A 16,511-nucleotide genomic window follows, 5' to 3' on the forward strand; every position below is an offset into this window, starting at 1 on the left:
CAGTGGATTTGACAGCAAAAATGTCGCCGGAGCAGCGCCACATTGCAACCGAGACGGCAGCGGTGGCGCCGCGGCCTATAATGTGGCCTCTGGTCCAGTCCATTTTGGAGAAGAATTTGGTAGGAGCTAGTTAGGAAGTGTAACAAGTTTAGGACATGCTTTTCTGTAACAAAGAGGTTTATATAACGGTGAATGTCCAAATTCTCTTAAAAGACTTGGAAAAGTTGCTTGTGGCCTTTAGACAACTTTAGGTACGCCGGAGGACAGAAATGACTTGGCTTATTAGATTGCTGCCATGTGGCAACTGTTGTAATGAGGAAGTGATAATGAGTAATTAGATTTTACTGGTCCCTAGTTTGACTCAGCACGAAGTTTTGAAATTTGTGATCTTAAAAGTTTAAGGGGTAAAAGCTTTGTGAGTCCATGATATTTGTATGGTTATAAAAATTTCTCATTAAGGGTAAAATGAGTAAAATGAAAAGTATAAAGTTGAATGATTTACAATTATAAAAATGTATCATTTTTTTTTTAAACGGACTAATAAGGAAAGTATGTCATTTAAATATCTAAATTGAAACGGAAGGGTATCAATTATGCTCTGAGAACAAGAAGGAGCCCTTGACTTGCAATGACTAAAAACCTTGAATTACACAAGCAAAAAGAGAGAGAATTAAGCTTCAAGGTTTATAATCAAAGATGTTTCATCTTGAGGCTATTTAGACCAAAAATCAATTAAGAAAAGATTTAGTTGGTCAATTTAGTGAAGTGGAGATGAAGGCATTCAAATTCAATGGAGGAGATTAATCAACTGCTGATTATGACATGACAATTATATTACTTGATTACTTTCTTAACAATACGCTAATTCAAGATCCATCAATACCTTAAATGACCTTCTAGAACCAATGTGGAATTGCTTTTCATCTTGCCAAAGAATGTCTTTGGAAAAACTTGAGGTTTAAACCATTTCAAAACAGTGACAAAAGGGGCTGTTAGTAGTGGTCCGTAACTTGTAAATCAAGACACAAAATCCTACAATGTGGCAAAGTGTTCTCTCATATCCCATAAGAGGCACTAATTTTTAAGTATAATCGTTATTTTAATTCTGTGCAATGTGTCCTCCCCGAAATCATTATTTCTTCGTCGGAAAATTACACTGTTTAGCTCGGTGTAATTCACTAATGTTATTTAAATATCTGCAATGTGTCCTCCCCGAAATCATTATTCCTAATTGAACATCACGTTTTATTTTCTTAATTTAGTCAAAAGAAGATTAAGAATTTGGCTTATATGTCAATCACAAGTGGCACTAGCAGTGGTACTAGTAGAGTAGTATATGTTTAGACAACTAACATTTCCTTTACAAAAGAACAATTCAAAAAGACTCCTATTCTATCCGTTGACAATTCGAAATCATGCACTGTCCAATAATATCATTAGATTAGGATTTTGTTGACAATTTAGGTGTCTCAAGTGAAAGTACAACTAAAAGTATTGTAGTAATAACTATTTATCGCAGGACTAATATAATTTGGCTTTGAAGAAATATCTAATAATCCGAGTAGTTGAGTGTTTCAAAGTTATTATCATCCAAAGTATTTAAATACCATTATCAGATGCTTTTACTTACTTTATTGATTCGTTTCACATTAAATAATCATTTATTAAATACCATAAATCTATAACCATCTGAAAAATAAACAATTAAAAGTGACTTCCAATGTTCTATTGTTTATTTAATATTTTGAAGACATCAGTTTTGAACCAAAACGAGAACGATGAACCGCAATAGGTTACCTTTTCTATCGTTTTCTAGTTCACTTAGGAACATGGAATACATAATTTTGCAGTGGGGGGAGAGATGGAACGTGGAGTTCTATTTATTTATTTACTTCCTTTTTTTTAAACCCTACCTTAGATGTTGAGAGAAGAATGAGAGGTGAAGATGAGCCAGAGAGAAGGTCGGTTGTGAGAGCAACTGTCTCAGATATTTTTTTTATTATTGAATCAAAAAGAAATCAACTATACAATTTATATTATTTCCTAATTCACTAACTTAACCCAATACTAACTTGTGTCCAACTAACTAACTATAGTTACAACTAATGTAACTCATTATATACACAATGTATCACTACTACTAAGACTTAACATTTTTACACTCCTCCTCAAGTTGGGTGATGAAATACATTGATCATCCCCAACTTACACACCATATCATTGTGTATCTGCTTTCCAAGGCCTTTAGTCAATATGTCTGCCACCTGATTTTTGCTACATACATGTTCTGTCTTGATCAACCCACTTTGTATCCTTTCTCGTATAAAATAACAATCTATCTCTATGTGTTTACTGAGCTCATGATACATGGAATTTGAAGCTATTTGCAAATCTGCCTTGCTATCGCAAAATAACTCCATGGGCAGTTCAATCTTCATTCCTAGCTCCTGCAACAGTCCCTGTAGCCAAACAAGTTCTGCCATTGTAGTTGCCATACTCCTGTACTCAGTTTCAGTTGAGCTCCTTGACACTGTACTCTATTTTTTGATTTTCAGGAGATTAGTGAATCCCCCAACTTGATACAATACCCTGTCACAGACTTCCTGGACACCATACATGATGCCCAGTCTGCATCACAAAAGGCAGTGATTCTTCCAGATTTTCTGCTACTCATTAGTAACTCCAATACTGGTTGGTCTTTTATATATCTAACCACCCTTAAAGCTGCTTCATAATGCAACTTTGTTGGAGCATGCATGTACTGACTCAATGTTTGGACAACAAAAGAAATATATGGCCTAGTGATAGCCAGATACAATAACTTTCCCAACAATCTTTGATATGGTCTTCTATCTTCTAATTCTGGACTTGTACCTTTATCAGATTCAAACAACTTGTCATACTCAAGGCTGGTGAACTTCTGATTTTGTTCTAGAGGTGTTGTAAGTGGCTTTGCTCCCCCTAGATCACATTCTGAGATTAATTCTAAGGCATACTTTCTCTGATTCATAAGTATACCCTTAGATGATCTTGCAAATTCAATCCCCAGAAAATATCTCAATTCCCCTAAGTCTTTCATTTTAAAGTTGTTGTTCAGGATATCCTTAGCTTCTTCTATCAGTTTAGTGTCATTCCTAGTGATTAACAAATCATCCACATATACTAGAATGATTACAAGATTGGCATCTTGGCCTTTTGTGAGTAAAGAATAGTCTAGCTTACTTTGTGTGAATCCTAATTGTATCAAAGCTGTAGTAAATTTTAGGTTCCATTGCCTACTAGCTTGTTTCAGCCCATACAAGGATTTGAGGAGACTGCACACTTTGTTCTCCCCCTAGCCACCAAATCTTTGAGGTAGAGACATATATACCTCTTCAAACAAGTCCCCCTGTATGAAGGCATTATAGACATCTATTTGGTAGAGAGGCCAGTCAAACTGGGCAGCTAAAAAAATAACACACCTGACAGTAACCATTTTGACCACAGGAGAGAAGGTATCATGATAGTCTAATCCCTCTTGTTGAGTGAAACCATTGGCCACTAATCTAGCTTTATACCTTTTTACACTACCATCAACTTTGTACTTCACCTTGTACACCCAAGGTATCTTACCTGCATGTAGATCAACTATATCCATGTATGGTTATTAGTAAGGACATCAATTTCTAATTTCATTGCCTGAATTCAGTTAGAATCTTGGACAGCTTGAACAAGTGAAGTAGGTTTAGTAATAACAGAGAAATCTGCTAGATAAGCATGGTAAGAAGGAGTAATAGGACAAGAAGTTTGATAGAGGGTATGTAGTAGTGAAAAAAGAGTGAACATAGTCTGTTAGCCATAAATGAGGTTTGGATGTTCTGGTGGATTTTCTCAGAGGAAGGGAAGGATAAATGGAAAGTACAGAAGGAGATGAAAAGGTAGATTAAGGAGAAGGAGTAGATGAAGGATGTGAGTAGGAGAAGAAGTTAGGGATTCATTGGTTGAGGGTGAAGGAATAACATGATCAATAGAAGCAGGACTAGATTTTGCAGCAGGAAAGATGTCATCCACATAAGATTATGAAACAAATGGCATAGAAGGGGAAACTTGTGGTTCAAGAAAGGTGAATTTAGGATGTTTGAAGGGAAACACTGGCTCCCTAAAGGTGACATCCCTATTCACAAAGAAGGTGCATGTTGTAATGTTGTACATTTTGTACCCTTTCTGAGTTTTTGAATAACCCATGAAAACTGCTGGGATGACTTTGGAAGAAAGTTTGTCAGAAAAATTGGGCTTGGTGGCATAAAACAAGTAACCAAATACCTTCAGGTATGTGAGAGGAGGTGGTATGCCATGAAACAATTCATAGGGTGACTTCCCTGAAAGAGATGAAGAAGGCAATCTATTTATAAGGAAGGATGTTGTGAGGACACATTCACCCCAGAACTTTAATGGAGTATAGGCTTGGAATCTAAGTGCCTTTACCATTTCAAGCAAGTGCCTATGCTTTCTTTCAGCCACCCCATTTTGTTGTGGAGTGCTAACGTAAGAACTTTGATGAATTATCCCAAAATAGTTAAAGAAATTAAGACAGTGAGAATTAAAGAATTCAAGACCATTATATGATCTGACAATTTTAATAGAGGCAGATAATTGATTTTTAATCAAGGCAAAGAAATTCTTGATAAAAACAATAGCATCACTTTTTTGTCTCATCAAGTAGACCCAAGTCATTCTAGAATAGTCATCAACAATGGTAAGGAAAAATATGAAACCATTATAGGTACATTGTCTATATGGACCCCATATATCCATGTGTACAAGTTCAAAAGGAGATACAGTTTTTAACACACTAGTAGGAAAAGAAAATCTAGTTTGCCTTGCTAAAGGACAAATGGTATAAGATTTAGATGCTTGACCGGACAAGTGACTCTTCAGCATTGGGATTTCTTGGATGACAAAAACTGGTGCATGACCAAGCCTTTGGTGCCATATTGAGAAGTGATCAGACTCAGTAGAAGATAAGCAATGATGTTAAGGAACAAGATAAGTTGAGGGTGTACAGACTTGAACTGGTGAAGGCTTATTGACAGGTTGAAGTAAGTATAAACCATTATTCTCCTTACCAATCCCCCTAACCTTTTCAGTACAGATGTCCTGGAAGATACAAAAATCAGTATAAAAACCAACCCAACATTGTAGTTGCTTAGTTAGTTTTGAAATGGATAAGAGATTATACTTGAAAAAAGATACATATAGCACATTAGTCAGTAAATTGTCAAACAAAGATACTGAACCAATATGTGTGACAGAGGTAGTTTGGCCATTTGGTAGGTAAACTTGGCTACAGTTTGGAGCTATTAATTCAGAGTTAAACAGATGATCTAGGCTAGAAATTATGTGATTTATTGCCCCTGTATCTATCACCCAAAGAGTAGTATCACAGTATATAGTTGAACAACTATTATAGCAAGGGGATATACCTGCCATGTTGATGTTTGTCTTTTGTGGAGGTGGTGCTTTGTTGATCAGCTGCAGGATCTGTTGGTATTACTCTAGGGTGAAGACATGCATAGTCATTCCAGGAGCAGGAGTAGTGCAATTGTCAGCTTGATGTGCATTGTGTGCAATGTAGTTAGAAGCAATAGAGTTGTCATCATAGTTTGCATTATTCACTAAAGGGACTTTGTTGCCATTACATGTTTTTTGAGATCTGTCAGAAGTCCTTCTTTTAGTGTTCTTAAAATTGGTAGGGTATCTAACCAACTTATAGAAATTCTCCTTTTTGTGACCTCTCATATGAGAGTAATCACAGTAGAGTGTGTTTGTCTTCTTGAACTTATTCCCTGTACAAATGAAAGAATTGTGGAGTCATTCAAAATTCAGTTGCTGGAGAGGCTGGACACACTGATTTATCATATTTGATTGCATCCTCTAACTTTCATATTGTATGATCATATTGTAAGCTTGATCCATAGAAGGACTGGAAACTGTCATCAAAATTTGACTGCGAGATTGTGAGTAAGTCTCATTTAGCCCCATCAGAAATTGCATCAGCTTTTGCTGCTCTATGTGGTCTGCATAGGTCTTATCACTTCCAGGAAGAGGAACCATAGACAAGTATTTATCCCAAACATTCCTCATTTTTGAGAAATACTCAGAAACAAATGACGTACCATATATCATTGTATAGATCTCTCTATGTAGTTGATATACTCTAGTGAGATTCCTCTTGTCAAAATGTTCTTTTAAATCCAACCAGACCTTATAAGCATTGGATGAGTACATCAATCCATTAGCTAATTCTCTCGAAACTGAATTCTGATCCACGACAAGACAAAGGCATTACATCTGTCCCACTCATGAATTAAATCTCCTCTATAATCTTCCCTTTTACAGCTACCATCAATAAAACCTAATTTATTCTTCGCTAACAGTTCAACTTTCATAGAGTTACTCCAAGCGGTGTAATTTTTAATTCTAGTTAGCTGTTGAGGGATGAGAATACAACCTGGAGTGTTAGACGGGTGCATGAATAAAGGATTCCTTGGATGAATATCTGTGAATCGCTCTGTGTGGTCCACTATGGATGTCGTCACCGGGCGTCGACATGTCATCACTTGTGCTCGGTATTTTTCACGAGATTCTTTAGGAATCAACAAGAGAAGAAACAATTGCTGCTCTGGTTGACCTAGAATTCACCAAAAAGGATGATTTTGACTCACATACGAAGTAATTTCCCAAATCCAACAATGGCAAAAAATTAGGGTTTGTTTGCTACAATCCTTTGATGGATTCAACCAATTGCTTGTCCGATCGTTCTCAAATGCTCATTTACCCGCTCAATCACCACCGATCGATGGCTCTGATACCATGTTGAGTGAAGAAGAGCTAGAGAGAGAAGGTCGGTTGTGAGAGCAACTGTCTCAGATATTTTCTTATTATTGAATCAAAAAGAAATCAACTATACAATTTATATTATTTCCTAACTCACTAACTTAACCCAATACTAACTTGTGTCCAACTAACTATAGTTATAATTAATGTACCTCATCATACACACAATGTATTACTACTACTAAGACTTAACATTTCTACATTAGAAGCTCCTCTTTTTATTCCCGTGTTGATTCGAACTCGCAATCTGAGGACGGAAGGTTAAGGATGCTTACGACTTTAGCAATCCTCTCTTGTTATCGAATGTTAACTTGCATTGTAGCTAAATTTTTTTCTTTGTTTAATTGGAGTGAGGTGCGTCTGGAAGTTGTGATATTATTTGAAGGAAATATGAACCCACCAGTTACTATCAATTTAATAGAAATATTTTGTTAATTAGTGTTTCTTAGTGGGAAATATTTGGTTTGAAGAAGTTTGGATAATGGAATTCAAAGGAAAAAGTGAAAGTTGGTTTAGAGAAGCTGCAACTAATTGCACCTGTTCACTCTACTAACACCACCAGCAATAGCCAATAGGTTGAGCTTAGTCCCAAAGTGCAAACCAACAAACTTTTAATTATTACTATAAGGAGTCACAATTCTATATGTTTTTCTTAAGTTAGTTTGATTAGTTGGGCAAAAGTATGGTGTCTTACTTTTTAAGTCTTATAGAAGTATTTGTCAAAATATGTTTCATTCCCTCTTTCTCGTATTAGCATACGTGAAGCAATGCGTGATTTCAAAGGATTGTGATTACTTAATATACTTGTTCTCACACTCCACACTCAAAGAGTTCCATGATTTCTTCCATTATTAATTAAAATACCTAGAGTTAGCTCTTCCTCATCCTTCACTCGGTAAAAACTTACCGGCCTTCGCACCAAACTAATGATAATATGACATTTGTATTTCATATATTTGTTTATTACCTAATTATAGTTAATTAATGTGCATTTTATTTCATTTAATACTTAATCATGGTAAAGTACATTAGTTGATGTAAACACCGGATGTGAATAAGTATTCACACACTCGCCCACTATAACCTCGAGTAAAGAATTTAATTTATGATAGCAAGATATTTTCTATCATCGCCACTTTCCAGGGTGCTTTTGGTTGTTCAAGAGATCAAGACTCTTGCCTTTTAGCTGTAGCCCTCAAACAACCGCCCAACAAGAAAGCAACGCTGATTTTTTTATTTTTATTTTTTTAAATTTATACACTACTATGCTTAACATGCTGTTTGACCCTTTAAAATGCAAACGAGAAATGAGATTAAAAAAATAAGAAAAATTATGTCAACGAAGGTACAAAAAAAAAGGGTAGAAATTTATAAACAGTGAATTAATGAGTAATATTATTTACTGAACTTCTAAGATGTCTGTCAAAATTGAGACTGCTAATTACAGCTCTATGTTGTATCCTAGAAGCACTACAACAAAAAAGGCTATCTATGCAATTTATTTCTAACATCTCACTAACTAAATTGACATCATCTCTTCTTTATCTTCACTGCAATTTCTGACTGTGCTCCAACTCTCATCCCATCTCCACTCTAGTTTTCCGGATTCCATACACAATTTTGTTACCCTTTGCAGAGGAGAATCCATTGAGCTAATTGTTTGCCTTGAATCTTCGACAGTTTCTGATTCCTCCACTGAATTCCAAATGCGTTGATCAAGAATGCTTGTTGGGGAACTTGTGATGAAATCTTCATTTATCTTGCTGTTTGAATCTGATTGCTCAAGAAACGGATGGTTGAGGAGCTGTTTAGCAGACCATCTCTGTTTTGGATCCCTTCTCAAGCATTCACTTAAAAAATCCCTTGCTTGTGAAGAGAGAAACTTTGGAATTTCTGGGATTTGGCCAGAAAATGCAATATGGCAAAGCAAAGAAGCAGGACTGTGGTTAACAGTAGTCCAGGGTGAGGCACCAGTGGCCATTTCAATAATAGTGCATCCTAATGCCCATATATCAGCTGCAAACCATTGTTCTTCTCCGCGTGCTACTTCTGGTGCCATGAACATAGGCGTGCCCCCGTTCCACTTAGCCTGATCGACTGACCTAGCACAACCAAAATCTGCAATTTTTGCACCGGTTTTATATAACAGAATGTTGTGTCCCTTAATGTCACAATGCACGATCCCTTTCGAATGTAGATAGTTTAATCCATGAATAATTTGCTTCGTGTAATATCCGATCAACTGCTCATTCAACGGGCCTCCCTGTATTTCATCGGTGAGCGTTCCGTCGGGCATGTACTCCATCATAAGATTGAACATGTCCTTGTTGTTCTCTCTGGTTACATCGTACCCCTTGTAGCACACTATATAAGGGGAGCTCAAAGTGGACAAAATTTTCTGCTCCTTTTGCAAAAACTCTGACTGTGACAACTCCACGGATTTGACAGCAAAAATCTCGCCAGAGCAGCGTGACATGGCAATCGAGACGGCAGCAGAGGAGCCGTGGCCGATGGTGGCGCCTCTTGTCCAGTCCATTTGAAGAAGAATTTGGTAAGTAGCAAGTTAGCAAGTGAAAGAAGTTTTGGACATGTTCTGTTTTTCTGGTTGGTTGGACACTACAAAGAGGTTTATATATAACAGAGAATGTCCAAATTAGTTTGGTAACGCTTAGGTGGGCCTTTTTTTCTCTTAAAGACTTGAAAAGTTTGACGATTCCTTTAACGTGGACAAATGCTTTGTGGCCTTTAGGCAGCTTTGAGTAGGCCGGATGACATCACTTACTTGGCGAATTGGGTTGCTGCCACGTGGCAAACTTTAGAATGAGAAAGTGAAAAATAGGTAATTTAATTTCAATTATATTTTTAAAACAAATTTGAAACTTTGAATGAGTTGATTAGGTTGGATGCTTTGTTTAGTATTGGGGGTGTAACGACTTTTGAAGATTAAATTTGGGAGTTAGGGAAGGTGTGAGAGTGGGTTTAACCACCCAAAAATGTCTGCTATTGATATTTCTTCCCAATTATATTCCACCTTTTGGTAGTCAGTGAATTCAAGTGGAGGTATGAACTAATATTTTACTCCTTCACATGATAAAAATTTGTCAGCAGTATTAAACTTCTTGGTATAAAAAATAAGTAGAAAGTCAATCAAAAGAAAATAGTTTTATAGCTAATTACGTTCTTGGTGATTATGTCATATAATTTCTTTCTTAATGCTATTTCAAGATCCAAATCATCTTTACTTGCCTTCTAGAAAGTATTAATATGATCAGAATTGCTTTTCAACGTGCCAAAGCAAGAATCATATACTTGGAAAACCTTGAGATTTCAACCATTCCAAGACAGTGACCAAAGGCCAAAGGGACTGTTAGTAATGGTTCTTAACTTGTAAATCAAGACTCTGGAAATCCTCCAATGTGGCAAAGTGTTAAGCAAAAGTGCACCCAAATCATTCCTCTCATTTTACACACCAGTTTCTACCCAATGCTGACTTTCAGTTTCTGCTGCCTTCTTTTCTGGTTTTCCCTAACTTTTCTTCATTAAGATGGACATAATTTTTTTGAATATAATTTCTTGAATTCAACCATTGCTAAGTAGAAAATCTTGAATACATGTAGGGTGAATGTACACAATAAAGAGAAGATTAGGCAGTTTCAGAATCACTGCATTTCTTCTCTTTTTATAAAATTTTAATTAACTATGAATTTTACCAACTTTACTTTAATGCATGTACCAAACCATGTGTATCTGAATTTCATTCTAATGTGAATATTACTGCTAACTGTTTACATTGATTTCCTACCTATTAATTATCCTAGCAATGGACTGCCAGGATTTAATAAAGATAATAAATTTTCGAAACATATGAATTCTCCATTTTAAAGACCCATTTTAAATAGGATATGATTTTACTTTTTTCTTCCAATAACATAACTAATAGGCAAATGGGGAAGTTCAAACTCGGGAAATTGCAGTAGTGAATTGTATCTCTTTTGCTAATGAGTAGTTTCGCCAAATAGGAGCTATTGAATTTGATTTGAAGGAGTAGTAAAATAATAAGATATAAAGAATAATAGGTAATATACTAGGTGGGCTTTAGTGGTAAAGTAAAACTGTAAAAGCCAAAAATCAAAAGAATACCTTATCACTTGGCCTAAGGTCAGAGCATCTCTAAATCTAACAAACATTTTAATAAAATAATGCTTTCGTTTTACTTGTCCAATATACTAAAAATAAATTTTTTATTTTACTTATCTATTTTAACAAATCAAGAGAGATTAATTATTTTCTTTCAATATTACCTTTAGCATTAAGTACCCACATTTCCTAAACATTGCTCCATTGATAAGATTTTAATAACAATTAATAAATATAATTTATTAAAATAATCTCTTAATAAATAATTTTTAAGGGAGTGAAAACTAATATTTGGCTAGTAAAAGTAAACAGAGGAAGTAGATAACAAGTTTAATTAATTTTGCTTCTTGATTCCCATGTTTCATGCCATGCCGCCATGTAAAAAAAGCGTGGGCCAAATACATAGACAGGCCCTTAAAGTTACTAATCTTTACTTAGACACTTTAACTAAGGCATTTTTTTATTAGACACTCTAACCTCATCTAATGTGTACTAATTAAACTCTAATTTGACAGTCCCAAATAAAGTAAAGAATGCGAGGTTCAAACATGCCTGATGTGGCAAATGAACTAGGCAAAATACATAAACAGGCCCTCAAACTTGGCCTCAGCTGGCAAGTATGCCCTCCAACTTTGGTGTGCACAATAAGGTACCTCCACTTGTATAAAGTTGAACACGTAAATGCAAATGACGTGACACTGATGTGACACATAAATTTTGCAGGTGTCTAGATGATCATTTTGTAAGTTTGAGTGTTCAACTGACAATGTGAAGACAAGTTGAGGTGCCTACTTGTGCACACCAAAAGTTAGAGGGCATACTTGCTAACAAAGGCCAAGTTTGAGGGCATGCTTATGTATTATGCCAATGAACTAATAAGTGAATGACACATGGAAAACAACAGGAAACAAAAAGAAGGAAAGACTCATTCTCGATAAAATCCCCACCCCTTTCGTTTTCCTCTTTCCCTTGTCATCTGCATGTGTATATTATTTTTCTCTATCCATTAGAAAATAATTGGACATATACTGTGCATAAATAGAAATAAATATAACTTCCACCGACAAACTTCAACTTTGACAGTGGTTATACTCATCCTTACATGAGTGTTCCTTCAAGCCATACATAACCTGATTCAGCTGAAGATGACGATTCAATTGGGGAAAAATTCCAACAAGAGAAAAATCAACAATGACCCAATTGGACAGAAATCTTACAAGAGAAAGAGATCAACATTGACCCAGTTAAAAATGATGAATTTGCTTTTGATTTTAGAGGATAATTAGAGAGAGTTTATTTATGAGAAGCCAATTTGCTCTTTGATGGAAAGATTAACCCCTTTGAAACCATCACTACAGTTTCACTTTAGATCAAAACACATTGATTCTTCAAAATCACCAAAGTCCGTGAAGAAATTGTTTAAGCAAGCATTCTCTCCCCGACTCAAGAAGAAAGATTTTGATCCATTCGCCGCTGCTACTTTTGAAAATTGATCAGAGAACCTCCAATTTAAAAAATTCTTCAAGCTCAAGAAATTAAAAATAGATATATTCGCAGGGTGATAAGCTTTTCATGATATTCGTGAATATATTTTGAAATAACAGTTTTTAGTTATCTTTTGTTTATTAGTAATATTTATTACTTGTTTCGTAGCTGAATGAAGAAGGAGAAGGATTCAAATTGAAGAAAGTGAGAAATGGGGAGCGTTGTATGATATTGTGTGGAAGAACTGACGAACGAATCTGGAACCATCCAATCTTTCACGCGCTTAAAAGATGTGTAAAATACACATTGTGCGATGTTAGAAACTTGTGTTTAATTGGCACACATTAGATGAGATTAAAGTGTCTAATAACTAAATATCTTAGTTAAAGTATTTAAGTAAAAATTGATCACAACTTTAATGGGTTGTCTATGTATTTAGCCAAAAGCGTGGCTCTAAGTTTGGGGATAATAATTAACATATTAAGGAAGGCTCTCCAACTGGCTCCAACTTAAATTAACCTCTTTGAAAATTGTTCTGACAGAAAAAATGTTTTAAATATAGGAAATTTGACATCGGATTATAACATATACGAGGAATTGACAAATTATTTGCCTTAAATTATGTTGGAAAAGGCAGTCCCCCCCCCCAAAAAAAAAAAATAACATTGTATAGTCATATCTCAAAAAACCTACTTCCTATTTATTCTCTCTCCATAACCCTCTCTCTACGTATATTTTTCATTTCCCTCTCTCTTTTTCTCCTTATATTTGTTTTTCTATCTCTCCTATTTCTCTCTCACGGTTTAGTGGAATTAATTGCAATTATACACAAAAATCAGTGGGATGAGAAGGTAAGGTTGATCTCACACCAGAGAAAATCAGAAGCAAAAATTAAGAGAGAAAATAGGAAAAAATATAGTTCAACTTTGTTTTTCTTCTCTTTTTTTTTGTTAGATTGAACGAGTGAGTGTGATTGAAATTAATTGAAAATACCTTGACGAGGCTATATACAAAATTTGAGCAAGATTAGAAGTGAATTAGACTCGTTTCGAGTATAAAATCAGGCCTAAAATTCCAACTGCGATATATGTATATCACGTTGTATATCGTATATATCAGTGTATATAACACACAGGTTCTTATGGACGTCTGTGTATATCACATTGTTTATCGTGTATATAACATAGATTTTCATGGATATACACAGATACACATGATATTCATGAGATACCACTGATGTACATGGGGATATACATGTGATACAATGGGGGATACACAGATAGAGTCGTCTTGAAACTTGAGTTTTCAATCTAAAATGTGTTATACTGATGTTTGGCTATAATGCTATATTTGTAGTGTATTATTTACCTTATATTTTGGTATTTTAATGATTAATTGTTCAATGTTTGAGCTTAATTGAGTTATTTTTATATGTAGGATTATTAAAATGCATAAAGGAATTAAAGTTGCACAAAAAGATATTGAAGACACAAGAAAAGAGCACAAAAGGAGAAAATCGGAGCAAGGCAAGGATACCTTGCCCCGCTTGGCTTAAGGCGCGCTCAACCTCGCCCTGCCAGGACTATGGCGCGCTACTGACCAGGCCTTGCCTGGCTTAAGGCCTGGTCCCCCAATCCACGAATAAATTATTTTCTACTCAGTTTTAGACTTGGAGACTTTGACCTTAGCCTATAAATACTCCCTAAACATGTCTAAGAAGGGAGTTGGACGTTTTTGAGAGGGGGATTTGACCGAGGAAGAGCACGAGCCACCGTGGAAGCCGAAATTCATCAAATTCTATCTTTCTTCCGCCAACCTTAGTAATTTTAAAGTTTCTTTGTATGATTTGTTATTTTGCTACCATGTCTATGTGAAGCTAAACTTCATATTCTAGGGTTGTGGTTCTTTCATGACTATTGTTCTTGGGATATTGATTTTGATTTCTTAATTTATCATATTGGTTTATTTATTCAATCCTGACCTTAATTATTTGATTACTTGATCACCAATTGAATACTATTTATGAATCTAGAGTTGAACTTGAAAGTAGAAATTCTAGATTGTACATAAAATTGAGTAGAGCAAGTTCTTGAATTTGGGTATCGGTAATAGATTCGCAGTTAAGATAGACATATGATAATTGCCTTGCTTGGTTATTATATGGGAATTATGAATGTATTTTTGTTGATTCTAACTCTACAGACAAATAGGCGTCAGGTTAACTTGAATATGCGAATAAGAGATCGACAAATTCTTATGAGCAATATTAACCTCGTCAACCAATAAACTAGATAAATTAATTAGTCAATTCAATTAAAGTATACAATGGGATTGTTAGATAGCCCATGACCCTAGATCATTTTTTATCACATTGGTAACATAAAAATCTGCTCTTTTTTGTCCAGAGTTCACTATTTATTTTCCTTTATTTCAATTAGTTTAGAGTCAAACACTTCTAGGTGTAATTCTTGCTTAGATAACTATGATAGTCTAATTTAGTTAATAGTTAATAATAAGTCCTCGTGGGTTCGACATACAACTTCTAGTCACTTTATTACTTGACGAATGCGTATACTTGCATGTGCGTTTGGCCGTGACAAGTTTTTGGTGCCATTGCCGAGGACTTAGAATTAGCTATTTTCAAGATTACATTTTTACTTTTTATCTATTTAATTTTTTTATTTTTTTAATTTATTGTAGTATTTTGTTACTGATCTTAACATTGCATGTTGTAATGAAAATTGGTCGCATGATGGTTATTCTTATTATGATGATCTTTCTTCATATTGTGGAGGACTCCACTAGTGGCAAAATTGTCAGAATGCTCTGTCACGACCCGGAATTCCCACCCTCGGGACCGTGATGACACCTAATATTTTATTTTCTAGGCAAGAAACCGTTAGCTATATTTGTTAACCAGTTTTGACAATTACAATCAAATGATAACAATAACAATAACAACAAAATAGTCTGAAATGAGGTGATAAACTACTGAACGATGTAATCCAAATACAATCCCAGAAACTGGAGTCACGAATACATGAGTGTCTATAGTACTACAGATAATAATCTGAATAAACACAACTGTTTGAATCTAAATAAAAAATAATGATGAAATAGAAGGGAACTTCAGGGTTGTGGACGTCGTGCAGCTATACCTCAAGTCTTCACAGGTATCTGGATCCTGGCAATCTGACTAAGCACTGCTGGGATCGACTCCAGTATCTGCACAAGAAGTGAAGAGTGTAGTATGAGTACAATCGAACCCATGTACTATGTAAGTGCCGAGCCTAACCTCAACAAAGTAGTGACGAGGCTAAGGTGGGCCAGTTACAATAACTTGTACACAATAATAATAATAGGAAAACAGGAGTACAAAAGTACAAAATAACTCGTGCCAGAGAGACATAGTTACATACCTCATCTGAAGGCCAAGAAGTACAAAATACTACATTGGTTATTTGGTCCAATTAAATTTGTCCCACCACTCCGAGAGCATAGCAAAAAGATTGAAGCCAAACTAGGGGTTCAATTCATAAGTTCAAGGTGGAGGCAAAACGTGGTTCATGTTGTGCCGTGACGTTAAACTAGGCTCTTGTTGGGAGGCAACCCACCTTTACTACTTTCTTTTATTTTTATTTATTTTTATTTATTTTATTTTTCTATTATTTTATAGTGATGTTTTGGTTTTTAGGATTATGAGCACATAAAGCAAGGCCACAAGATGTGCAAAAGCAAGCTAGTTGGTAGGAACTAGTGTAAGGTACCCGCACAAAGAACCATCTTTGGGAGAAGTTTGAGTACTTCGTGAGCTGCTATTAACTCGGCCTTTGTCCTTTCAGGTTGTTTAATGTCTACCCTTATTTTATTTTTTATTATTTTCTTGTATTGGGAACACTGCACTCTTTTAAGTGTGGGGTGGGAGAATTCCTCTGGATAATTATTAGTAGTATGTTAGTAAAAAATATTTACTTCGTATTTTTATTTTACCTTCTTATTTTTATTTTTGTAAT

At 35.2% G+C, this 16,511-nt stretch overlaps 1 protein-coding gene across 1 annotated transcript; it reads right to left on the minus strand.

Annotated features, from left to right (window-relative positions):
* Nucleotides 1-8,264: 8,264 nt before the first annotated feature.
* LOC107813028 (mitogen-activated protein kinase kinase kinase 17-like) lies at nt 8,265-9,974 on the minus strand. Its single transcript, XM_016638231.2, has one exon. It carries the CDS (start codon nt 9,410-9,412, stop codon nt 8,396-8,398), a length of 1,017 nt encoding a protein of 338 aa, XP_016493717.1. The 5' UTR covers nt 9,413-9,974; the 3' UTR covers nt 8,265-8,395.
* Nucleotides 9,975-16,511: the final 6,537 nt, after the last annotated feature.

The sequence above is a fragment of the Nicotiana tabacum genome, chromosome 13, assembly GCF_000715075.1.
Source record: "Nicotiana tabacum cultivar K326 chromosome 13, ASM71507v2, whole genome shotgun sequence".
In the NCBI taxonomy this organism is placed as follows: domain Eukaryota; kingdom Viridiplantae; phylum Streptophyta; class Magnoliopsida; order Solanales; family Solanaceae; genus Nicotiana; species Nicotiana tabacum.

What these genes read in the sequence shown, in the direction of transcription:
- LOC107813028 (XM_016638231.2), bottom strand. Translation starts at nt 9,412, where the DNA reads ATGGACTGGACAAGAGGCGCCACCATCGGCCACGGCTCCTCTGCTGCC.